This window comes from Gorilla gorilla, chromosome 8 (genome assembly GCF_029281585.2).
Source record: "Gorilla gorilla gorilla isolate KB3781 chromosome 8, NHGRI_mGorGor1-v2.1_pri, whole genome shotgun sequence".
Taxonomy (NCBI): domain Eukaryota; kingdom Metazoa; phylum Chordata; class Mammalia; order Primates; family Hominidae; genus Gorilla; species Gorilla gorilla.
The window spans coordinates 44,097,901-44,123,998 of NC_073232.2; the positions used below are offsets into that span (position 1 = coordinate 44,097,901).

General features: G+C 54.1%; 1 protein-coding gene across 1 annotated transcript in view; it reads right to left on the reverse strand.

Annotated features, from left to right (window-relative positions):
• Nucleotides 1–26,098, reverse strand: part of CDH23 (cadherin related 23) — a 419,032-nt gene that overhangs the window by 152,504 nt on the left and 240,430 nt on the right. Inside the window, exons 12-14 of the mRNA XM_063709996.1 lie at nt 19,867–19,872; nt 17,763–17,912; nt 17,127–17,285 (exon numbers count right to left, since the gene is read on the reverse strand). Of these exons, the coding sequence (XP_063566066.1) occupies nt 17,127–17,285; nt 17,763–17,912; nt 19,867–19,872 (315 nt within the window). The remainder of the gene's footprint in view (nt 1–17,126; nt 17,286–17,762; nt 17,913–19,866; nt 19,873–26,098) is intronic.

Consider the following 26,098-nt stretch of genomic DNA (forward strand, 5'->3'; position numbering starts at 1 on the left):
TGGGTTCCAGGCATTATTCTAAGAAATGCACATGTATTGACACATTTAATCTTCACTCCCACTCTATGAGACAGGTGCGAATACTACCTTCATTTTATGGACAAGGAAAGCGAGGCTCAGAGAGGTTAAGCAACAAGCCTGAAGTCACAGTTCCCACACGGGGCAAGAAAAAAGACCCAGCAAGGCCAGAGGTTAAAAGTCCAAGGATGGTGTAGACAGGGAGTGGCAAGGGAGGCAAGGGCCGAGAGAAGTCCAGGGACCATGAGTCAGTCAGGGCTTCCTGGAGGAGGCAGAGCAGAGCTGCAGCTGGAAGAAGAGGTGGGGTCTTGAGATGCAGGGGAGACGGCATTCCCGGCAGGCAACTGAGGGAGAAGCCCAAGGAGGCTGCAGTCTGGGGTGGGTGGTTCAGAGACGGGTCGGGGCACGGAGAGAAAATACGAAAGCCGGCATTGGAAGAGCTGTCAGGTCCCCATGGCTAGCCCTTCACGTCCTTATCAACATGTCCCTGTCACTACTTAAGACATCTTCAAGGGTGTGTAATGGGTTGAATGGTGACCTCCCAAAATATAGATCCATGTCCTAACCTCTGGGACCCACAAATGTGACCTTATTTGGAAAAGGAGACTTTGAGAAAATAATTATGTGGAAGATTTTGAGGAGACCATCCTGGGTTATCTGGGCAGGCCATAAATCCAATGACAAGTGTCCTCATAAAGACATCCAGAGGAAAGGCACAGAGAAGACGCATGCAGAGACTGGAGTTCTGCAGCCACAGGCCCTGAATGCCGGGAGCCTCCAGAAGCTGGGAAAGGCCAGGCAGGATTCTCCGCTCAGCCTGAGGAGGAAGGACAGCCCTGCCAGCCCCTCCATTTCAGATTTCTGACTCCAGAGCTGCAGGAGAATACATTTCTGTAGTTTTAAGCCACCCAGCTGGTGGCACCCTAGGAAACGGATACAGGCGATACCCAGGGAAGGGGCAAGGGAGCAAGAAGCTCACAATCAGAAAGGACTTGGGCCCTCTCTGGGGCCAGTTATCGAGTTGGGATGATGTGGTAGAATAGGAAAAGGGGAAGGGCCTGAGAGATGTGGGGACAGACACCGTGTCTGAGGCTCAGTTAAGTGGGACATTATGAGCCAAGGAGATGAGAGAAGGGGGCAAAGACAGTCCAATCAACCCCCTGGGGGTGCAGCGAAACCTGGGCTGGTAACGACGCCTCCTACCATGACAGCATCTTCCCAGTGTCCCCACCACAAGTCGTAAGTCTGACACCCTCCCTCCTCTCCCTTGCCCTGTGGGATACGCAGGTGTCAGGCAGCCCCCAGTCTAGTGGGAAGGTGGAGAGAGGTACCTGGGTGGAGGCTGGTCACTGCCTATGCTCCAGGGACATGTCCTCACTCCAAGGTGACTTGGTGCCTGGCAGGACACTCCCCACGCCTGTCACTGGCGGGTGCTGATTGGGTTGGCACATGCGGCTCACTAATGAACCATATTGATTCCACATTCTAATGTTGTCTCCCTAAATGGCAAGCCACACATCTGATAGATTAAATACCCACAGGATTGCTTGCCTGACATCTCCGTCACTCCGCCCGCAGGTCCCTGATGAATTTTACAGCCCCAGGCTGCCGGAAGAAATTAAGGTCAAAGTCCCACGCAGGAAATATAAATCATCCATGATCTCTGAGACCAGCAGAGGCTGCGGGCCCAGCCCCTCACTCACCTGGGCCCACGCAGCCCAGGGCTGCACCGTGATGGTGCAGGGATGGTGCAGCTGGGTTCTGTGTGTGTGCGCGCAGGGTGTGAGGAGGCGCGCAGGGTGGAAGGGGGCGCGCTGGGTGGGAGGGGGCGCGCAGGGTGGGAGGGGGCGCGCTGGGTGGGAGGGGGCACGCAGGGTGGGAGGGGGCGCAGGGTGGGAGGAGGGGGCCCAGGGTGGGAGGAGGGGGCGCAGGGTGGGAGGAGGGGGCGCAGGGTGGGAGGGGGCGTGCAGGGTGGGAGGGCGCGCAGGGTGGGAGGGGTACGCTAGGAGCACCCATGCCAAGAAGCAGCCCTCACTCCCAGTACCCTGACATTTAGGTTTCCTGACTCCTCTGCCCACCCCACCCCAGTTATCAGAATGTCCTAAGGCAGGCTGGAGAAACCCACCGAGAGAAGAGCCGCCTATCTCATTTATTTGCTTCCCAAGGAATCCAAAACACTCTGGCCTCACTGTTTTAAAAACGTCCCCAGAAGGTGGAGAGGGCACAGTAACATTCTTCCCATTTTGCAGATGGAGAAACGGAGGTGTTCAGAGAAAAGGGGCTGGTCCAGGGTCATTCAGTGAGTCAAACACCTGAATCCTCTGACTACCAGTTTGTAGGTGGCGATACAGTGGAAGCCTAAAGGGCTCTTTTGTCCTGGCTTTGTTCCCTTTTTAGGTGGGTGGGTGGGTTTCTCCTGCAGGAGGCTGGGCCAGCAGAGGGAGCGCTGGGCCTGGGTCAACTTGTACGTCGGCTAATCAAGTTCAGTTTCTGTCTCGTCACATCTCAGCCCCACAGTTTCGCCAGGCTCTCGGGGAGCAGTTCAGTCTCCATGAGGGGGCTGCACTGCCCCATGGTTAAGGGAAAGAATTTTGGCATCTTGCAGACAAGAGGGTTCGTGCCTCCATTATGCCCCTTCCATGGGAGTGCGGTCTGACACAGAGCTATCTTCTCTGAAACTCAGTGCTCTCATCTGCAAAATGGGGAGGCTAATTTCAACCTCACCAGGTTGTCATGAGGCTTCGATAACACACGTGACAGGAGTGCAGCTTGGCGCCAGGCCCTCAATATTAGTACCTATCATTTGATTAGCACCTGGTCTGTGTCAGGCATTGGGCTAAGCACTTTACATGTATGATTTCACTGAAGCCCACATAATTCTACAATGAACTATCATCACCCCCACTTCCAAAAGAGGAAATGGAGGCACACAGAGGTGATCTGGCAGAGACTAAACAGCCATGCCTTCCCTAACTTTTACAAATTAACAGAAACTGATTCTTTTTTTTAAGGTGGACACAATGCTACCTGGCTAAAAATGCTAACTTTCCCAGCCTCCTTTGCAGCTAAGCACAGCCATGTGAGACGAAATTTTGACCAGTGAAGTGAGATGAAAGCAGAAGTTTGCAAAGCACTTCCAGGAGGTATCCTTAAAAGGGAGGGGAGGTTCCCTTTTTCATTTCCTCCGTCCTGTAGCTTGAGAGACGGATGTGATGGCTGGAGTTCTGGCAACCACCTGGGACCATGAAGATGAGGGACACACCCTAGGGGTGGTGGAGAAGAGAGCTGGAAGGAGCCACCCAAGGCTGGTCATCTGTATACTGCTTTTACATGGGAGAAAAATACACCTTGATCGTATTTAAACAACTGTTTTTGGGGTCTCTGTTGCTGGTGGCTGTACTGGCTCATTGTTGATACAAATAACCTATTCAAAATCATAGCTCAGAAATGGCTGAGTCAGGCCGGGCGCAGTGGCTCACTCACTTTGGGAGGCCGAGCGGGGTGGCTCACGAGGTCAGGAGATCGAGACCATCCTGGCCAACATGGTGAAACCCCATCTCTACTAAAAATACAAAAATTATCTGGGTGTGGTGGCACGTGCCTGTAATCCTGGCTACTCAGGAGGTTGAGGCAGGAGAATCGTTTGAACCAGGGAGTCAAAAGTTGCAGTGAGCCAAGATCGCACTACGGTACTCCAGCCTGGCAAGGGAGCGAGACTCCGTCTAAAAAAAAAAAAAAAAGGAAAGAAAGAAAAAGAAACAGCTGAGTCAGGGTAAACCCGGGTGATCTAAGTCTGGAGGATGCCGTCTTTATCCCTTCGTTGCTCCCTGTAGTGAACACTAGAGAAATACAAGTTGATACTACCTTCCTCCTCCTCATCAGATGGTGAAGCAGAGAAGGCTCCTTCTAGAGAGGTTCAAACTTAGTTTGGTTGAACATCTATCCATTAGTTGGTCATGAAATCAATCTAGTTGTTCATGGTTAGCACTTAGAAAATGAAATCTAGCAGAATTAAATCAGAAAACACTAAGGTGTATTATTACATGTGTTCAGGAAGTACTGCTTTGCTGGAGATAAGTGTCCGTGTGAGTATGTGTCCTGGGTCATGAAGTTAAATGTCGTTTTTATGACAGGCATATGGAACTTTGAGCCACTCCAGAAACAAGCTGGTAGGAACCACAGCTACTATCCCCTGTACAGAGATTACAGAGCGAGATTAAGCCACCCCAAACCCACAGAGCCAGCTCAACCTCTTCCTAAACCTCTGTGGGTCCCCTACCCACCTGCTGCTCTAGGCTTTCTCCCAAATGTTCCCTGGACAAACTCTCAGGCCTAGTTCCCAGTGGCTGCTTCTGTCACTCTCTCCCCTCTCTCCCCTGTCACCCGAGTTCCAGGGCTCATAACCTTCCTAGCTCATGGCACTGGTGGACTCTGAACAGGCATTTGGTCTGCAGCATTTACAAACTCATTCTGGCCCTGGCCACTTGTACAGCTGCCCATTGTCCCCTGGCGCAGGGGGTCCATTGTCTTCGCTCTGGTGTTCTCTGAGAAATTGTCTGAGCAGGAACAATCAGCAGCGAACCTACTGAAGGGTGACTTCTGACAGGCGCAGAGCACAGGGCGTCACGGGCTCTCTGTGCTGGAGGTGACTGTCTACAGGAACACTCAGGTGTTGTCGGCACAGGGGGCCTTAGAGAGTGTCCAGCAGAACCCTTTCATTTTCCAGATGAGGACGCTGAGGCCCCTTCAGCCATGGACCTGCTCAAGGTCACCCAGGGAGTGAGCTGCTTCCACCTTGCAAGCCCACTTTCCCTGGACTTTGGAGACAGCTGACTCCAAAAGGCTGGAGCCCAGCTTGGGAGGTGAGCCCTGAGGGTGACTGGCAGAATGAAGGGAAGCCAGGGGCTTTGGGGTCAGACCGCCTGGGGTCTGAATCCTGGCATGGCTGCTCACTAACTGGTTGGCCTGGGACAGGCCGCTCACCTCTCCGGGCCTCAGCTTCTTCTACACAATGGGTACAGAAGAGACAGGGAACGCCCTGTAAAATGCCTGGCATTCACTAAGCTCACACCACTGCTTCACCAGGCCTGGGATGAACGCAGTATCCTCTTGTTTTGGCAAAGAGGCAAAGATTAGCCGCAGACAGAGCTGCTCGGTCAAGGATGGTAGATTCTGGAGGTGCTGGTGACAGAGGCTGTGGAGTGCTTCAAAGGCGGGACACGCAGTGAGGCCTTAAATCAATTTGCCAAAAATCAATTTGTTGAATGACCAATCAGCTGAAAACCATCAGACCTCACACAAAGTCCAGGACAATTCACTTCCGAGGCAGAGGCGGGGGCACCCCAGCCGCACTGGAGGAAAGGCGACAGCCTGCTATGTTCTCTCTCTCTCTCTCTCTCCATCTCTCGCTCTCTCCTCCCTCCCTCTCTCTTCCTCTTTCTCTCTCTCTACCCCAGTCCTACCTCTCACTCCACGCCATTTAGGTTTCAAAGACAGATATTTAGATTAAAGAGATAAACACAGGCGAGGGGCACTGAGGCCTGACAGACAGAGGAACTCCGGACCCGTCAATCACTGACAGCCAGCTCAGCCTCCTCCAGCTCCCACCCCAGCCCCTCTGGGGGAGATGAACAGAAGAGCCCATTAAAGGGGCCCAGAAGTACATCTGTAGACACCCCCAAATGGGAGCGAGTGTGTCCACAGAGGCCTTCCAGGCCAGCCTGGGGGCAGGGCTGGAATGACCTACTATTTTCTGTGTGTGTGTGTGTGTGTGTGTGTGTGTGTGTGTGTGTGTGTATGTGTCCCTCTCTATTTAGCCTCCCTCTTCCCCTCCCCAGGCTGCAGATAAAGAATTCAATTTTCTTTTAAACGGTGGGGAAATTGGAAGAGATTTTGTTCTGTTTAAGCACAGCTGGAGTCTCAGGTCTCAAGGGTTTGAGAACAATGAGATCAATTAAGATGCCAATGGTGGGGGTGTCAGGAGGGGTTGGGGAGGGAGGATACCTGGCAGGGGTGTGCTGGGGAATGCGCTGGAAGAGCTGAGCAGGCTCTGGAAGTCCAGCTTCTGATGATTCTTGGGCAGAGGCGCAAAGGCTGTCTACCCTGCTCTGACCGGCTTGTCCTCTTGGTTTTGCTAAAGCCTGCGGACCGGGCCTACCCCTTGGGCCCTGTTATCATCTCCCAGGCTTACTAATAACTCATGTTGGCAAGTTTTGTCATCAGCTTTATACAATGGTAGAATCAAGTTGAATGGATGCTATCAGAAGCAGGCAGAGACGACTATTCTAGAAAACCATGGAGAACCCTGGAGGTCTGACACAGCAGGCATTGGTACGCTTTTGGAGCACTTGCTGTAGGCAGGCCCTGGCCTATGACCTGGCCATACATTATTTCATAGCATTGCTGAGATAGGAATTACTCTTCCCATTTTATAGTTGAGAAAATGGAAACCCAGAGCCCTTCAGTCACCGGCTCAAGGCCAACCTGCAGGCAGGAAGCCGAGGCAGGACCCCAACCCCGCCTAGGGCCTACTTGCAGCCCTTTCCACTTGACATTCGGGACGGCGCAGGGCCCACCTGGTCAGTCAGGTGGAGATGGAGACGCATGCACCTTGCTGGCCTGGGAAGGAGAAGAGCGAAGCAACTCCAGCAAGGGTGGGGAGAGGAGGGTGGAGCAGCAGGAGGGATCTGGACTTCCACTGTCCCCACCTGCGTGGTTGGAGACTCATCCCTCCCTGGCTTCTTGCAGTAGCCTCAGGGCAGGTCTCCAGCTTCCACCCTCATCCCCTCCATCCCCTACCCCCCGCCTATTCTCCACTGAGGAGCAGAGAGGAGATCCATCCTCAGGGCTCTCCTAGACTTGCTACCCACGATGGGCTCCCAGGTCTCATCACTTCCCGGCCTCTATGCCCCTCCTGCTCTCTGTGCATCCACCACAGCCAGGCTGTTGCTCAGGGTCTTTCACCTGCATCCCTCACCTGGGCTACTCTTTCCTGGATTTTCAACCTGGATCCCAGCTGGCTTCCTTCCAGGTTGTTTCATGTCACTTTCAAGGAGAGGCCTGTCCTCCTGCACCACTTGATATAACAATGCAGTAGCAACCCCAGCCCTGGCACTCCCCGCCCCTGCCCAGCCGTATTTCCCCACATCACTCATCCCCATCCCACGGGCTCCGATATTCCTTGTTCATCATCGGCCTCCTGCCCCTGGAACAGACAGGGAAGTTGTCTGGCTCACCACTGTCATTCCAGGCCTTAAATAGTCACTGGATTTGCATCTGGAGGGCACCCTTTGTCCCAGAGAGTGCAGAGTTCTGCTCTGGGAGGGGAAGGAGGAGAGCAGACGATCCAGGGAGACACAGGGGCTCCCAGAGGGCCAGGAAGGCCCAGGGCACCTGGCCCTGCCCAGAAGTAGCCAGGGAAGCAGGGTCAGCTCCCGCCCACCTGTCTACAGGGCCAGACTGAGAGGCAGGGCAGATTTCAGCCTTGACCTTGGACTCGTATGCCCTGATTAGGACTAGGAGGCCCAGGCGATCCTGGAAGCTGGTGGCCATTACACCTCCCTACCCTTGGCCTTGGTCCTGGGGCTGCAGTCTGCATCCCCAGAGATGCCTGATCTATGAAGGGCATTCAGAAGGCCTCCAGCCCATCTTCTCCTTGGACTGAGCAGGAGACTAAGGTCTGGAGAGGGTATGAGAATGGGACAGGGTCACACAGCAACTCAGTGGCCTGGAAGCCAGGCCTGGAAGCCAGGCCTTGGGGTTCTCTGGCCAGCAGTCTTCTGCACATGCTTGTCACCCGAGGGGATGTTGGGGGAGCCTGGCACAGAGAATGAAATGTGGGGTTATGAGGCTTCAGGCTTGGACAAACATCTCGGTTGCTGATGGGCTGGGTGGCCTCGTGTATGTAATTTACCCTCTCTGTGCCTAATGTGTCCCCATGAGGCCTCTGCTAACCTTCTCCTGCCCACATCCCTTCCTCCAGCAACTGCCCTAGATACCCCAGACCACCCCGGACACCAAAGTAGGAGTCCAGCCCACTTTGTGTTGCACACACCATGGGTGGGGCCCCTGAGACAGAGAGAACCTGCCTGGGGAAGGTTTTCAGTGGCGTGGGGAAGGAACACTTGCCAGCGAGTCCTCATACAGGGGTGGGAACAGCCACAGACAGCAAGGCACACAGCATGCTGGGGCCCCAGAGAAGAGGCAGAGGAACTCGAGAGGTGACACATGCCAGTTACCAGGAAAAGTGGGCTTTTTAAGGGGGTGCTGCCAAGGAGGCTGGCCCTTAGGTTCAGCAGATTTTGATGGTCTCAAATAGGAAGGAGGGAGAGGCAGGCGAGTAGCGAGTAAAGACGCCGTGGCAAGAAAATGCCGAGGGTTGAGGGGTGTTGAGGATCTGGGTGGGCAGGAGAGAAGGGTGTGAGGAGTATGGGGGCAAGGGCTGGAAAGCAGCTCAAGGCCAGGCTGCAGAGGCCAACCCAGGTCTAGAAGGCTTGAACTCCACTGGCCAGGGAGTGCCTGGGACAGCAGGGATCACTGTCTTTTCACTTCCCAGTCACGGAGAGCTCGTCCCAGGCTGGAAAGGGGATTTGCAGGTTTCCCTTCTGCTCTCCTGCTTCCTTTTGCGCCCTCCAGGAGGAGGTGAGGGAAATTGTGGCATCATGGCACTGTGCTCATGCATGACTGCTCAGAAGTGGTATGGAAAAGTGACCTCTGAGTGTTTCTATGACATTTACATTTGTGTAAATTCTTGGACATTTTCTCCATTGACAGCTGGGGAGATCTATGTCCTCTCCCCTTGAATCTGGACTTGCCCTGGTGACTTAAAACCAACAGAATTAAGCAGAAATGATGCAGTGTGACTTGGAGGCTGGGTTGAAAAACGCCACGCAGCTTCTGTCTGGATCTCTTGGGACACTCCTCCCCCAGAGGCCTCCCTGGGGGTGCGCCTGCTCAGAACTCCCATGCTGGGAGATGTCCGGACACGTGGGGAGGCTACATGTAGGTGCTTGGGCCACAGTCCGGCTGCACTCACCCTTCAGCCAAATGAGCCAAGGGCACAGTCATGGCAGGGCGAGAACACCATCAGAATGGATCCTCCGGGCCCTCTGTTTCCAGACTCCAGCTGGTCGAGTCACCTCAGATCCCAAGGAAAGAGAAGGCCTCCCTACCGCACCCTTTCTGTATTCCTGACCCACCAAATCCATGAGCCATTTGTATTAAAAACAGCTATTGCTTTATGCCACTAAGTTTGGGTGGTTTCTTATGCAGCAATAAGAACTGAAGCAAGTTCTGTGGGAACAGAAGGCCTCAGCACTTCAGCCTTTGCTGACTGTTGACTGAATGTAGGGATCAATGAAAACCGTGGAGAGCCACTGAGTTTATTTGGACAGAGAATGATAAACTCCTGTGCCAGGGCAAGCCACGTAAGCTGCAGGGCCCAGAGTAACACGAGCACGCAGGGCCTCTGTTCAGAAATTATCAGAATTTCAAGATGGTGACAGCAGAGCATTCCACCAAGTTTGGGGCCCTTCCGAGTCCATGTCCCCGGACCACCGCACAGGTCTCACACCTGGCAGCAACTATTGTCTGCCTCCCTCCGAAGAGGCTTGGTTCTCACCTGCAAGCTTCTTTAACCTTTCTCCGTGTTCTGTTCCTTGAGGCCATACTCTGTGTGTTGGCTTCCCGGGGTTGAGCACAGACAAAAACTCAACCAACGCAGCAACTGAGAGGACCCAGAGTCTAGGGAAGTCACAGCCAAAGGCAGAAAATCTAGGAACCGAGAGACCTAAGCTTAAATACCAATGCTCTCTGAAGCTCCACCGACCCCCAGATAAGACGCCTGCCATTTACCCAGTGCCTTCTAATACACAAAGTGCTTTAAATGCCCCGTCTGTCTTCACTGTGGGATAAGTATTATTATTATTCTCTCCACAGCACACTCTGGAGACTGAGGGTCAGGACACAGCTAAGCACCTGCCCAGGGCCACAGAGACAGCAGGCAGCAGAGCCAGAATTTGAAGCTGGGTCTCTGGTTCCAAAGCCTTGCTCCTATAGCAAGGTTCCCTCCTGCAGTAGTAGATAGATACAGCTGAGAGGCTTCCACAGATGTTGCAGAGCAACATGTCCTTCTGCTGGGGGCAGAGGGACCAGGGAGGAACTGGGGTTTGCCCCAGGGAGCACCAAGACTAAGACAGGCAGCGAACTGGCTTTCCTGGATCATCTGGCTGGGCTATTAGGTTTCTAGCACCTTAAGTAGAGCCCATGTTAGAGTTCTTGGATTCAGCAGCATGGAAGGACAGGGGTGATCTCTGAGCCTGAAGGCTGGGGGTGTCCCGACAGTCACAGAGCAGAGGGAGAGGCTCTGTGGCCTTACAGCTGGTGGAACAGGCCTGCTGCATTTGAAGTCCTCCAGGATTGAAGCTTGCCTTCACCACGGCCAGCCCAGGGCAACGACATCATACCCACCTTTTCCTTGTGGGGTCAATGCTGTGGGTGGGAGGGGAAGGAGAGATGGGGACAAACAGCAATGGGGCTGACATTGATGCAGCAGGGCTGTCTGCTGATGTGGCAGAAGAGGGAGGCTGGGCTGGACCAGGAGGAAAAGCCAGTTAGCTCTAGGAGGGGGAAGTGAAGTCCTGGGGAATCTTCCTGAGACTTCCAGATGGGAGCTGAGAGAGGAGGGGTAGGGCAGGAGACGGGCTCTAGAGGCCAGTGGGTGGGTGGGGACCTTTGCAGGGTGGGTGGCACATTCATGTTGCTGGGCATGAAACTAAACAGCAAGAATGACTCCCCTTTCTCCTTGGACAGTGCAAATTAGAATTAAAGCCTCACCAACCCAGAAGGCCCTGAACCAGCCCCTGGCTCAGTCATCTCACTGGGACCCAGAGGTTCAGTGACTGGCCAAGGTCACATGGCTGCCTGAGGCAGGGCCACAGCTCTGAGGGTGGTGTCCCCGCCCAGGGCCCGTTCTCCCTGGAGGCTCAGCCAGGAGGCCAGGCATGACTTGCTGACATTTCCAGCGTGTGTTCCTAGCCAGCCTCTGTGCTGTGTCTTCATGAATCATTTCATTTGATTCTCACAACAATCCTCCAAGGTAGGCCCCTAGCAGGTTATCTCCCCCAGCTCACAGAAGAGGAAACTGAGGCCCAGTGTCTTGTCCAGGGTCCACTGCGGCAGAGCTGGGCTTGTCCACAGGCTGAAGGGCTGGTGGGCAGCCAGGTGAGACCCTGAAGGCCAGTGATGAAAATACCCACTCCTGCCATCTGTAAGTCTTACCTGTTTACACCACATCACTGCACTGGGTCTCCCAACAACCCAGCACTGCAGGCTGGGCAGGCACTACTTTCCCATTTCATAGGAAAAAAGCCAAGTTCCAGAGAAGGAGTGACCAGCTCATAGTAAGACAGGATTGCAGGGACTCCCTGGATGTCTTGTGGCCCTGCCCAAGATGCTGCCAGCCTCCCAAGGACGGGCTGGGAAGAGGGGGCAGGGAGATGAGAGAGGAGCAGGCCTTTAGGCCACCTCCAGCCAGCCCTGTCTGTCTGGAGCTGAGAGGTGGAGCTCTACCCACGGCTCAGCAAACCACAAGCTGGTCTTGGGGCCCCACACCTGCCCAGTCAGGACTCTTCAGGGCCTCTCCTTTCTTGGCTTCCTCCGACTGGGGAAGAAGCCTGTCTTGTCTGAAGTCCATCTTCTGCCCATTTCTGCCATGCCCCACCCCCTGCTGCAGGGAGAGAAGGCCTTGGAGCTCAGTAAGCCCTGCGCCAGGGGGGCTGCCACCCTTCCTCAGCACTTTGCCTCTCCCACTGCCCAGAGGACATGGAGCTAATAAATACAGGGACACGTGCCCCACGCTGCAGGAGGCCAGGCTGGCTCCTCACACATCCTAGGTACAACCTCTGCCAACTGTTTCCCAAACGCCTGCCACCGTCACAAGGATGGAACAGGCAAGGGGGTATGGACGGTTTGATATAGGCCTTCCCCACTATCAGAACAGCATCCCAAAGGGCATATTGTGGGGAGTATCAATTTGGGAAGAAGAGAAACAGCCAAGCCTCTTGTGCTTCAAAGGAGCAGGACCCCACTTCCCCGCACATCACACACGTCCTCACTGTACTCCAGCCATGGGGCCTTTGCACATGCTGTTCTCTCCTCCACTGGTTTTTTTTTTGAGATAGGGTCTCACTCTGTTGCACAGGCTGGAGTGCAGTGGCTCACGGCTCACTGGAGTGCAGTGGATCATGGCTCACTGAAGTCTCAACTTCCTGGGCTCAAGCGACCTTCTCACCTCAGCCTCTACAGTAGCTGGAACTAAAGGTGTATGCCATCATACCTGGCTTTTTTTTTTTTTTTTTTTTTTTTGCAGAGACAGGGTTTTGCCATGTTGCCCAGGCTGATCTTGAACTCCTAGGCACAAGTGATCCAGTTGCCTTGGCCTCCCAAAGTGCTGGGATTCCAGGCATGAGCCACTGCTCCCAGCCTCTTTTCTCCAATGTTATTCCCTGTCTGCCTTCACCAGTTAATGCTTACTCAAATGCCACTTCCTCAGGGAAGCTTTCCTGGACCCCAGGCAAGGTCAGGTACCCTATTAGAGGTTCACGTAGTCCCTGATCTCTCCAACACAGCAAGTAATACTCAATGTGAAGATTCATTTCGTAGTTAGTCCAGTTTTCCTGGAAGACTATAAACTTTATAAGTACAAGACTCACATCACCATGTGTCCTCAGGGCCATGTGCCTAGCACACAGCAGGTATTCACCAAACGTTTGTTGAATCAATGAATGAATGAATAAATGATTAGGTTACTCTTGTACTTCTTGTACTGTCCAGTAGTGCCCACAAACCCTGCCAGGCCCCAGACACTGGCCAGGCTGCAGGGCTGCCCCAAGCCTAGCAGGGTCCCAGGATAAGACACTCCCTGGCCTTCTCATCTGATTTCAATTGCCAGGTCAGGAGGCAGGACTGGAAGGTGTGAATCACAGAGCAGCCTGGGATATGAGAGGGAATAAACCACACAGCCTAGAGGATGGGGAGCCACCAGCATCATCCATGCATCAGTACAGGCACATACATGTACACAGACGTGTGCACATGACACGTGTGCATATAGTGTACGCACATCCCCAAATGCATGTAGTCGTAACATGTACGTGCACAGGCACACATGCACTCACACGTGTATATTACATACACATACCTCTGAGTATACATAGCTGCAAACACATGTACATGCACAGGCACAAAAAAACATGCCTGCCTACACACACCCCCATACACATCCCACAAGCATACCTCACATGCCTGCGCACATATACACATATGCACCCCCGCACATCCTTCCTCTGTGTGATCACCCTTCAGAGCACATTCATCCTGAACCCTCCCTCCTTCCAGGGGACCTTTCCTCACAGAGACAGCTCTGGGCTGCCTTGGTATTCCTGCTTCCCTGAGCAAAGTGCTCGAATATCTCTGAAATGGTTTCTCCACCAGTGAAAACACTCACACAGCTCTGTCCCTGGAGCAGCTTAGGGCTCAGAGATGTGAAAATTCACCTGGTGGTGCCACAGGCCCTAAAAGTCTTGAGCGCCACCTAAGAACACACCGCCTGGAGCGACCCTGGGACCTGTCCCTGTGGATACCGCAGAGAGCACTTTCCAGCTCCTCTCTTTACCCTCAGCTCTGAAGGTTGCTGAAAGGACTAGGCTCAGTGGTCCCACATAGAACCTTCTGGATGGGTGGCCTCGTGGTTAAGAGCCTGTGGCTTGGGATATGGAGTCGCTGTGTGAATCCAGTTTAGTCACTAGCCCTGGGGCCCTGAGCAAGTTACTTAATTCCCTGAGCCTCATCTGTTTCCTCATCTGTAAAGTGAGAATAACAGCGCCTACTTAACAGGTTAGAGATACAGTTGGCCCTTGATCAGCACCTGTCTGAACTGTGTGGGTTCATTTGCATGCAACATTTTTTTCAACCAAATTTGGATGGAAAATACAGTATTCCATATATGCAAAACCCCTGTATACATACAGAAGGTGGACTTTTTGTATGTGTGGGTTCTGCCAGCGCTGACTGTGTGCATGAGGGTGTCCCCACTCTTTTCCTGCCACCAGTGGAAACTCATTTTGTTGTAACTGGGGGCCGTAAGGTCCAGGGACCTGGGAGGTGAGAAAGTCTGGCCCTTCCACCCCTGCTAGGACACCTGGACTGGTGGTGACAGCCCTTCCTATTCCAGCTTCCCCAAGCCATGTTAAATGACCACCTTCCCCCAGGACAGGTGACCAGCCACTGAAGCAGGGCCACGCCAGGATGGGAGCTGGGGACGCTCGGCTCCTGCCTTCATTGCATATTAAAACATTTCCTTTTCTTCATAATTTTTTTCCTGACACAACTGCCCATGAAACATTTTAATAACATCCCAGAAAAGGTCACGGAGAAGGAATTTTACAGTCCCTGAGCAGGCAGCCATAATTTCAGCCCCTTTTGTGGCAGAGGAGGTGGAGAGATTGGGCTGACCCCGGGTCTGAGCAGAGAGCTGCCGGGTGAAGGAGGCCAAGAGCAGGGCAGGGCGGTGTGGAGGGTGTGGCCAGGAAACACCTTGGGGAGACTGGGAGAGGAAAGGGGGAGGGTGGGTCACCCAGGATGTTTTTATATCCGCTTTACAGGAACAGAATTCCAGTTTAGTCACTTACTAGCTCTGGGGCCCATTTTGCAGATGAGAAAATGAAGGCGCTAAGAGTGGCATGGATAGGCCAGCACGCGGGGTCCCCACCATCTCCCTGCAGGGCATGAACTCCTTTAGGCACACGGTCCTGCTGTGAGAGCTGTTACCTGATGAAATGGGCCCTCACCTTTCATGGCTTCATAAACCCTGGGGCTGGGAGCTTGAGAAGGGGGTGGGTGAGGCTTGGATGAAGGAAGCCAGGAACCCAGGGAGGCTGGCCAGATCTGCTGGTTCCTAGCGACTCACAGAGGAGGCTGAGCTCAGGCCCAGCAGCTGCCCCAGTTCTGGATAAAAACCTAGCATGAGGGGCTCGGCTCACATTCACCAAAGCCTGCTCCCCAGCGCCAGCCCCAAACTGGACTGGGCCTGACACAGCTGTCCTTGGCACCACCGACCAAGGGATGCCCCTTCTCATATTTCACATCTCCTCCCGGCTCCATAGGTTTTCCCCATCCGTTTCTAAGGACCATGGGAACTTGGGACTACAAAGTGAGGAAACTCTGTCCCAAGCAAGAACACCTGGAAGGAATCCCCTGACACCCACTGAGCCTGGATCTGACACTAGAATTATTTGCCACGTGGTCCCAGACCCGCAGGGGACAGAGCCTCCCCTCCACTCCGAGGCCTCTAAAGCACAGGCTGTTGGCTGCCCTTTACCCAGTCCTTCGAAGGGGGATGGTGGGTAAAGACACACACTTTGGGTCCAGAAGGCCAGAGCCTCTGGCACTTGCTCTCTGGCTGGGCACTGAGAGGCTGAAGGAAGGTCCAGGGGGCCTCAAGCGCCTGGTGATTTATTGCAGGGAACACCTTGGTGAAAGCTAGAGGAGTCATGGGCTAGAGACGCAGGAGGTGAAGAAAACAGCTGCCGCAGAATTATTGTTTACGTCTGACAGCCTGACTGGCTAAACATCTGTTTGAAATATTAATAACTGTCAGATGGGAAGGGCCTGGGGGCTCAGTGCAGTTTCATACCATCTGTCTGTAGAGTAAACACACTTCCGAGCGGGGTCTTGGTATCACTCTGCTTGGAGTTGGGACAGAGCAAGAAATGGAAGCAAGGACTCTGGGAGCCCCAGGTGTGCAAGGAGGAGAAAGCAATGAGTTAAACTCCATGACATTTATTGAGCACCGACTGGGCAAGACTCTGAGCTTGTGTAGCACACATCTACCACTTGGATCTGCTTAGCATTCAATCCCTTGTCTTAGAATAGAAGCCCCTTCCCCATTCTCAGACGGTGTAATTCAGGCGGGGCTGACCCCAACCCCTGGGTCCACTAGGGGGAGTGTGATCCCTCCCCGGCATACCAGAATCACAATTGGTTCCAGGATGACCCAACCAACTGGGCCGATGAGAATCTGCTGGAATTACTGCAAAAGAATTTTTCCCACTAGGGGTGATAAATTGGTAAGAAGTCAGCCTAGAGGTGCTGGTGCCCCTCTTTGCCAATACAAAAAAGCAGAGCCCAGTGTTGAAGACAGAGTCCTGCTCAACTGAGTGCTTGGATGCAGCCATGCCTGAAATCACTTGCACTTTTTTTTTTTTTGAGACAGAATCTGGCTCTGTCGCCCAGGCTGGAGGGCAGTGACACAATCTCGGCTCACTGCAACCTCCGCCTCCTGGGTTCAAGCGATTCTCCTGCCTCAGCCTCCCTAGTAGCTGGGACTACAGGCGTGTGCCACCACACCCGGCTGATTTTTGTATTTTTAGTAGAGACGGGGTTTTGCCATGTTGGCCAGGCTGGTCTCAAACTCCTGACCTCAAGTGATCCGCCCACCTCGGCTTTCTCAAGGTGTTGGATGACAGGTGTGAGCCACCGAGCCCGGCCTGAAATCACTTATACTTTTGAGTTACATGAGCCAATCCTTTTTTGCTTGAACTACTTAAGGGTTTCTGTCCCTTGCAACCAAGAGTACTGACAGATACAAATGACACTGGGAGGGCCCCTTGTCAAAGGGCAAGTCCAGCCATGGGCAGCTGGGGGTGCCCAGGCACCCTCCAGGAGCCTGCCCCTCTCTGGTGTCTGTGCTCACATGGAGAGGGTTGCCCTTCTCAAGGATGGCTGGCACCTTCCCACCCATTTGAGGGGGCTTCCAGGGCTCACAGCCCACCCTCACTGAGTCTCTCTCTGGGAAAGGCAGAAAACCAGTGTCCTCAGCCCAGTCTCGTCACCCCTCAGGTTGCCTCCTTTTCCATATTGCAACCTAGGTCAAGGGAGCCCCATCCTGAAGAGTCCAAAAACTTTATTTAATACACCAACAAACACAGCTCAGGGATTTGGGGGTGTCTCCTTCCCTGATTGCCGAGGTCCCTTGGACAAAATCCCTCTGGGTGCCTCACCACAGTCGGCCCTGGAGAGCTCAGTGGCCCTGCAGTGAAGCGGGGACTCACCAGGACTGTCAGCACAGAGGTCCCCACGGTGACGTTCTCGTACAGGCTGATGTTGTACAGTGGCTGGCTGAAGATGGGCCGGTTGTCATTTTCATTGATGAGAGTGATCTTCACCTTGGCATAGCCCACATGGTCAGGTACACTCTCATTGGCAAAGAGCTGGGGGTGCAGAACAGGGGCCCAGGTAAGCTCCCACATGTCCCCTCCCAGAGTCCTTGTCCCTGTAAGTCCTCTCCATGCCTTTGCCGGCCCCAGCCCAGAGCACCTGTTAGAGTCTCTGCCCATCCCAGCTCTGTGCTACTGTGAGCCCGTCTGTCATTGCTCTAGGGATGGCTGCTGATTCTGCTAGGGCAGGAGGAGCTAGCAGGGGCTGATCTGGCAGCAGATGGGTTGCAAAGGCTCCTGATGGGAGTCTGGTAAAATTCCACTCAATTACTGGACATATCCTTTTCCTCCTTGGAAAAGGGAGACTCAGCCTGGCCCCTGCCATCTCTTGGAGGGCTTATCTGAGTCAGATCCACAAGGGAAGATGGGCAGCAGTGGAAGGTGGGATCTAAGGGAATCTTCTACCCTACCCTCGCCTCCCCTGAAATCCACCCCCACCCCACTCCAAAACGCCAGTGAGTGGGGCCTTACATCAAAGTCGTAGCGGTCCACGGTCTCGTAGTCCAGTGGGATGGCCACCCGAATACGAATGTCCGCCTTCCCCTGGACGGAGGTCGGGGAGATGATGAAGTGGTGGGAGTTGTTCCCCACCAAGTACACCTCAAACATGCTGTTCAGGCCCTGGGTCAAGAGTGCAGAAGAAGCCAGTCAGGAAGGGCACAGTGGCCAAAGCCTAGACCCAAATGGAGGAGCAGAGGCTCCTGGAGAGTGAGCCCAGAGCTGCTTTGGTTGGGGCAATGGATGAGGTGCTGGGACAGAGCAGGGCTTTCCCAGCGCAGCTCCGAGACTCCATGACCCACCCATGTCTAGGCCCTCTGGAAACCTCCTCTGGCTCTCTTTTCCTTCCTTGTGCTGTCGGATGCCCACAGTGTCCCCTTCAGGTGGTTTGGTTCACTCTCCATTTCCTGCTCCCTTTCTCTGTCCCAGTGACCCCAGCTGCGGAGGGACCGGCCAGCTGCAAGACCCAGCGGGGAGACAGAGGAAGGAGGAGGAGAGAGGATGTGAGGGGAGTGGAGAGAAGAGAAGCAGTTAAGCAGCCATGACAGGCTTGGCCAGGAGAGGACACAAGGGATGCAGATGCTGTTCTTCCCCTCCTCCTCTGGAACGTGTCCATCAGGGAGAACACTGGTTTGCTGACATGTGAAATAGGAATAACCCAGAGACTGAGTGGCAATGTGAATGGCCAGGGATCCCACAATGTGGCCAGTCGGGGGGCCCAGGATCCCCGACTGAGCACAGGGTGGCCACCCCAACACAGGTTCTGCTGTGTCCCAGAGGCCCAAGCCCATCATTTCAGGGAGGTGGGTGCCTCACTCAAGTTCAGGCATTTCTGATTATTCTAACCAGGGCTGTGGCTCACAGAGCCCCTCAGATGCTACCTGACTCTCCTCACAGAAAGCATGTGACGTGACTGAAGTCTCCAGATCATGGGGAGGAGACATGGCTGAAGGTGGGAGATTCAGCTTACTGACTCCCTGAGGTCTGGCCTGCTCAGAAAGTGATTCTACTTCCTCTTCCTGCCTGCACTTGAGGCAAGGGGATCACCTGTGCCCCCGAACTCCCCTCCAACTGGGCAGGCGGCCTGTGATGTGTAAGAGCCTCCTCCTGACCTCTCTTGCAGGTGCCCAGTAGGTCACTGACCTTGGCTTTCAGTCCAGAGGCAGAAGCTCTGGCTTATGGTGCAGAGCCCACCCCTAGCCCAGTGGCCAGCTCAGGCCCTCTGCACATGGGCCCTTTTCTCTTGAACCAGTGGCTGGCAAGGGAAGCCCACCCTCACATCTAGGTTGCTTAGGGGATGTTGTGGGACTCCTCTCAGAAACCTGTTCCTGGTGAGAGGGTGGCCCCAAAGACTCTCCATGGTCTAAGGGGATAGTCCCTGCAAGGCTGGTTCACATCCCACTCAGGGCAGAGGGGGAATGATCAGGAAATGATACCCCCAGTGAAGCCTGAGAGTTCACAAGATTCATGGGCCCCTGGGGCTGCCCCCTAAATGCTCAAAGGCACTTGTGGAATGAATGCATGCTAACGTTTACCCATCAGTCTCTTGGGTTTTTCCCATTTTAGCAAACTGGCAAATACACTTGCTGCATTTAGACTTTTCTTAGAGCCTGGAGACAGGCCTGTGCCCTGTTACTGGCACAGAGGTTTGGATGGAGAGGTGGAAGCTGAGCTCCCTAAGCCCTCTCTTGCCAATTCTGGGGTCCAGGCAAGCCGCGGGGCTCCAGAGCCCCAGCCCAAAGTGGCTCCCCAGGGGATGTGGGGGCAAGGCTCCCCTGGGCCTGTCAGGCTGTGGAGGTTGCAGCGCTCCCTGGTGTGGAATGCGTCCTGTCACATGGAAGGGACCAATTAAATGCCCGAAGGGGCACTAATAGCTAAAGCCAGTGGGGTGTGACAGCTTTGAACAGGTGACACCAACTCCTCTCCTTCCCCTGAACCTTTGGTCCCTCAACCACAGGAGCTGGGGGCCTGAGAGGGTGGGGGAGGGCTGAGCTGTGCCCTTTTCAAAGCCCCTCCCCACTGTGCCCACCACGAGCCCTCCCCAAGCCCAACCCCTGCCCTTCAGAGGCTCACTTACCAAATTCTGTCAATGGGAGTCAGTCAGTCAGAGGATATGGAGACAGACAGAAGGAGCCGGAGAGGTATGGAGAGGAGGAAGGAACCAGAGAGAAAAGACAGTGAGACCCTGGGTCATGGGAGGGACCCCAGGACCACACCCTAGAGGAGCAGCTGTCCCCAGCCTCTGATGGGCCATAGCTTCTGGGGTCTGGAGGAGGCGTATTGTGTGAGTGTGCACACATGTGTGCTGGAGAGTGGAGAAGAGGGACAAGCGTGGGACCCAGAAGAGGCTGAACGGCATGAAGGGTGAGGAGGTGAGAGGGGGGGCAAGGGCTCCTGTCTCCCTGATCTCTGTCCACTGTCACCCAGAAGGCCTCAGTGTAGGCTGGGATGGGAGGGGCCATCCCTACATCCTACATCCCTGGAGCCTGGATAAAATCCCTGCAGGAAACAGCCCCAAACACCGCCATGTTTTTATTTTCCTAACATAAAAAATGTCAGAGACATGTGAGCAGAGACATGGCAAATTTTCCAGAAGTTAAAAAGTGTAAGGGGAACACACGCCTCTCCCTCTCCCTGTGAGCCCAGGTACTGACAAACCTCCCAGGGCAGCCACCACACTCCATTCCTGGGTCTCTTTCCCCAGGAAATCCATGCCTATATGACCATTATGGGTACATGCCACCCTGCTGTGACACTAACAGCATGCTATGCACATTGCTCTGTGTCCAGTATTTTCACTTAGAACTACACCTTGGTGATTGGTCCATAACTGTGCATATAGATGATGATGCGAACGAGGACACTAACAACATAGCACCTACTCTTGGTCAGGCACTATTCTAAACACTTTGTAAGTACCAAGTATTTGCTTTGTTTTCCTTAATGGCTGCAGAGCACTTGCATCACTGGGTTACAGTTCCCTCCGTGATTATTATGGAATGTCAGCAGCCCCTTGAGGCTGTGGACCATGCCTCAGGTGGTGACGATTCCCCAGCAGACCATGACACACAGTGGGTGCTCAGGGAGTGCCTGGGCTTCAGCAGCTCTTCCTTGTGTGTTACTGCTACTCCTCCCACGCGCCCCTCCAGCCCCTCCAGTGGAATTGAGTTCAGAGAGGTTGACTGAGCAGCCCATGGTTGCATAGGGAGCTGGTGGCTGAGTGGGGGATAAGAGGCCGGGCCCAGGCCGGGTGCGGTGGCTCATGCCTGTAATCCCAGCACGTCGGGAAGCAGAGGTGGGTGGATCACTTGAGGTCAGGAGTTCGAGACCAGCCTGGCCAACATGGTGAAACCCCATCTTTACAAAAATACAAAAAAATTAGCTGGGCATGTTGATGCACGCCTGTAATCCCAGCTACTCGGGAGGCTGAGACAGGAGAATTGCTTGAAGCCGGGAGGCGGAGGTTGGAGTGAGACGAGATCATGCCATTGCACTCCAGTCTGGGCGACAGAGTGAGACATCATCTCAAAAAAAAAAAAAAAAAAAAAAAAAAAAAAAAAAGAGGCCGGGCCAGCTTCTGGGCCAATGCACCTTCCCACAACCTTCTTGGCTGCTGCCCCAGCCAAGGAAGTGGAGCTCAGGTCTGATGCGGGCATTCCCCATTGGCAGCACGAGTCCACAGTGTGAAACGCATTGGCCTTGCAGTCAGCAATGTTAGTTACCAGAACAAACTGAGAGGTACTATCTGAGCACTCCAGGGCCCAGTCTAAGGGGAGGACAAGCAGAGGAGGTTGCCCCAAGAAGGTGAGTTCTGAGCTGGTGTTAGGAATGAAGGAAGGTATTATTATTATTATTTAGATGGAAGCTTGCTCTGTTGCTCAGGCCAGAGTGCAGTGGTACAATCTCAGCTCACTGCAACCTCTACTTCCCAGGTTCAAGCAATTCTCACACCTCAGGCTCCCGAGTAGTTGGCACTACAGGTGCACACCACCATGCCCAGCTAATTTTTGTATTTTGTTTTTGTTTTTTGTTTTTGGTAGAGACGGTTTTTCGCCTGTTGGCCAGGCTGGTCTCAAACTCCTGACCTCAAATGATCCACCCTCCTTAGCCTCCCAAAATGCTGGGATTACAGGCATGAGCCACTGTGTCTGGTCAGAAGGTATTATTTTTGGACTCTTTTGGACTGGCAGAAAAGGGATTCCGGGTGGAGGAAGTAGCTTTAAACACAGAGTTCTTGATCCTTAGATCCTTAGCGTGTCTCAGAATCACCTGCAGATTGCTCCCCCATTCTTCTCCCTCCCCCAGGAATTCCTGATTCTGTAGGCCTGGGTTGGGGCCTGTAACTTTGCATTTCTAACCAAGCTCCAGGCGACGCTGATCCTGATCTGAAGCCACCCTTTGAGGACCACTGTCCTAAGCAAAGGCATGGAGTGTGGAGAAGAATCATCGATGACTTATTATTTGCAAAGGGTCCATGTCGAGAAGCTTGGAGTCCCAGGCAGATGCCATCCTGAGGATGGCATTATTTCCATGAGCGAGACGGAGCCACTCTGAGCTCTGCAGCAGGGGAGAGGGAGGTGACCTTGCAGCCACGTGCGAGTCACACCAGTGCTGCCCTCCTCTCCCTAGATGCACAACAGAATCACCAGTGGCGTTCTAAGAAGAAATGCAGATGCCCAGAGCCAGTGTGTCATCATCTCTGGGGGCTGGGAAAAGCTACATTTCTCTCATGCTCCCCAGGGAACAACATTGCATAGCCAGGGTTGGGAAGACATCACTGCGGCAGGGAGAGTAGCTTGGAGGCACCTATAGGAATCGAGAAAAAGGTGAGCAGTTGGAGAGGCAAAGAGGGGTAGTTCTCCACTGGCCACATATCAAAATTACCTGGGGAGCTTTACATAGGGTGCTGCCTATGCTGCACCCTAGACCATGGAGACCAGACTTGGGGAGGGGGTGGAAGCATAGGCATCCACATTCTGTAAAGCTCTCCAGTTATTCATTCCAAAGTGTATCCAAGGATGAGAACTACAAGGGTAAAACAGTGGTTCTCCAAGTGTGGTCCTGGGACCACAGCATCAGCATCATCTGGAGCTTGTTAGAAATGCAAAATTGGGGGCCACGCCCAGATCTTCTGAGTCAGAAACTCTGGGGATTGGGCCCAGCACCGTTTCCTTTCTTTTTCTTTTTCTTTTTTTTTTTTTTTCAGACAGAGTCTTGCTCGGTCGCCCAGGCTGGAGTGCAGTGGTGTGATCTCAGCTCACTGCAACCTCTGCCTCCCGAGTCCCAGTCCAAGCAATTCTCCTGCCTCAGTCTCCTGAGTAGCTGGGATTACAGGCATGCGCCACCACGCCCGGGTAATTTTTGTATTTTTAGTAGAGACGGGGTTTCACCATGGTGGTCAGGCTGGTCTCGATTTCCTGACCTCATGATCCGCCTGCCTCGGCCTCCCAAAGTGCTGGGATTACAGGGGTGAGCCACCGCGCCCGGACTGGGCCCAGTACTGTTTTAACAAGCCCCTCAGGCATTCTGATGCTCACTAATGTCTGAGAACCATCAGGATAGAGTGATGCTGGGAAGAAGCAAGACAGAACTGAAGAGCATTGGCCTGTAAGGTATAAGCAGTAAGGTATGGTGGATGAGCAGAGAAGGCTTAGGAAGAACCGTGTGTCGGCTGGGGCGGCACCAATCGTGTGCAGGCTGAGGTCAACAGTGAGGGACTGAAAAGATGGTGTGAGCTCAGTGATTTTGAGCTCAAAGATGCCTGGAAGATGATGTGAGCTCAGTGTAGCTTCTGGTTAACTACCTGGTGAGGCAGGAGCACCCAGAGCGGACAAGCCTTCGGGACAGCTTCCTGACCCCTTTAGGAGAATTCTTGGGGTTTCAAATGAATGAGACTTGCTCCCTTCTCCTTGATTTGCTGCCAGGGGCTGGAAAAGCTCACGCAGGCCAGACGCTGCAGTGGTCAGGACACATGTCCTAAGACCCTCAGGGTCACCTACTGACCAAGTCCTCTAAAATGCTCAGCCTGTTCCTTCCAGGACTTTACCAGCTGGCCAATTCCTGCTTGGTCTGGATTTGTGACTGTCAGCCCTCAGGACGTGGGTGTGTGTGAGAGGGAGATATTTCAGTTTGCTAAGTTGCTGCAAAACCCCTACTGATCGCAGTCCTGTGCTGCTGAGCCCTTTATGACAACAGCTTCCATTTGTGAAGCCCGGCTATGACACAGGCGTCACGCACCTTAACCAGAATCCACACGATGGCCCAAAGACAGCGTCAGTCGACTCCTTTTCTTGGAGAAAGAAACTGGGGCCAGAGGGGGTAAGTGTTCAAGCCACACAGCAGCCAAGGAAGGCTTGGAACTCAAGTTTGCCCCCACCCCGCCTCGGAGTCAGAGCTCTTAACCATGCAGCTCTCCTGGCCTTCCCACTACAGAACGCTGCTCCAAGTGCAATGCCAGGAGCTGGCATAGTGAACCCCTCCCTGTGCCACACGTGGCAGAAGGAGGCCCACAAGCACCTCAGCTCAGGTCAGGGCACAAAGCCTGGACTGGTGGAGGGCACACCCACCTCCCTGCTCCTGCTAGGCCTCCTCCCTGCCCTTGTCCCACAGGGGGCTGGGGGACTGCCTTCATGGGGTGGAGGTGCGGAGGAGGCTGGAGGGGCTCTTGGAGCTGCAGAGGGGCGATTTTGTTGGAAGGGAGATAAACAGAAACATCAAAAGGAGCCCTAGTGTGTGTGGAGAGGAGCCTGTGGATTAAATTCTCCTCCAGCTGAGAGAGGCGATGAGAAGGCTGATAGCGCCCACTGCGGGTCCCGGAGCCAGAGCCCAGCCACCACAGGCTGCGGAGCTGGCAGCTGCCCGCGGGGAGGCCGAGGCGACAGCTTAGCTTTATTTATTTCTTGGGAGGGGAAGGACACATGAAATCCCTCCTGGCCCCCTGCCGGTCCCTCCCCATGTAGCTCTTGCACTTTGCTCCTAGGGCTGCAGCTTTCCCACCCCCACGAGGGCAGCGCCTTATCAGCCGGCTGCCAGGAGGGCTGCCCCGCAACTTCCCTAGACCTTGCCCCCTCCCTGCCTCCCATTCCTGGAAGTGGGGGGTAGCTTTGAGAAGGGTCAGATGAGCCACTGCTCCCTCCTAGTCTCTCTAAGGCTCCCAGAGCCAGCCGACCTGAGTCTGTCCCAGCAGACCCGGCTCCGTGTGCTGACCCAGCGTGGTTGTCCAGCTGTTTGTTGAGCTTACATGTTGGGCCCTCAACAGACATCAGCTCGTTAAATACTCCCTTGGGAGGGAGGGTCAAGGGTGATATTTCCGCTACTTAACCACCTGCATGCAGACCTTTCCCTGCCTCAGAGGGGTGGATTTCAGGCCAGGTCCTGCCGTTGGGTTGGGTGGCCTGACTTCTAAGCATGGCTTCCCTTGGTCATCACCTGAGGGCTCTCAGCACTGGCGCATTCCGCTGCAGGTGGCCTGGGCCCCCAAAGGGAGGGAGGCCTGAGCCAGCCTCCAGGCTCCCTCCAGCACGACAAGGCCTGCAGATGCCTCCTTTGTCTCTCTGGCTCTTTGGCCCTCCCCATCCTGAGGCACTGCCCTGCTATTGGTGACACTAGCTTGCCTCTCCGGGATGTTTGTCTCTCTCTGCCATCAGTCAGGGTGGCCCCCGGGTTAGTGACCCAGGGGCGTGATGCAATGTTAAGAGAGCACAGTTCAACGTTGAGGAACAGGCTGGGTCACTTCCTAGCTGTGTGACTTTAGACAACTCACTTCCTCTCCTGAAGCCTCAATTTCCTCATCTGTGAAGTGGGGAGGGTAAGCACATCTCACAGAATTAAATGAAAACAGTATCATTTCTCTGCTCCCCCATGTTTTGTAAGCATGTGAATTGTGTTTTCTTGCCTAAGCCAGGAAATTCCCTATGGCAGGGACCTTGTGTGTTCTTTTCTTTGTACCTCAAATGCTAGGGGACCGTCAACCAACCCTGTAAACTACAATGTGCCCTTGGAGGAGGTCTTAATTCCTTTTCACGGAAGAGGAAGGACCAGGGTCATGTGAAGGCAGGGTGGCCTCAGGAGCCACAGCAAGGACCAAGGCCACCTTTATGTTTGGGGTCGGCGGGTAGGGGGATGCTGGGGCAAGATAAAGGGCCAGGGCTCTCGTGAGGCACCCAGGGAGTTCTGGTTGGTGGGCTGGTGTGACACCCTCAGCCCAAGCTGGATCGGGGCTGGGAATCTGGAGTGCGGAGTGGGGCCCCCAGAGTCAGTGCTGCCCTCACCAAAACCAACCCTGTCCCCAACTCGGGTCTGCCAGGGAA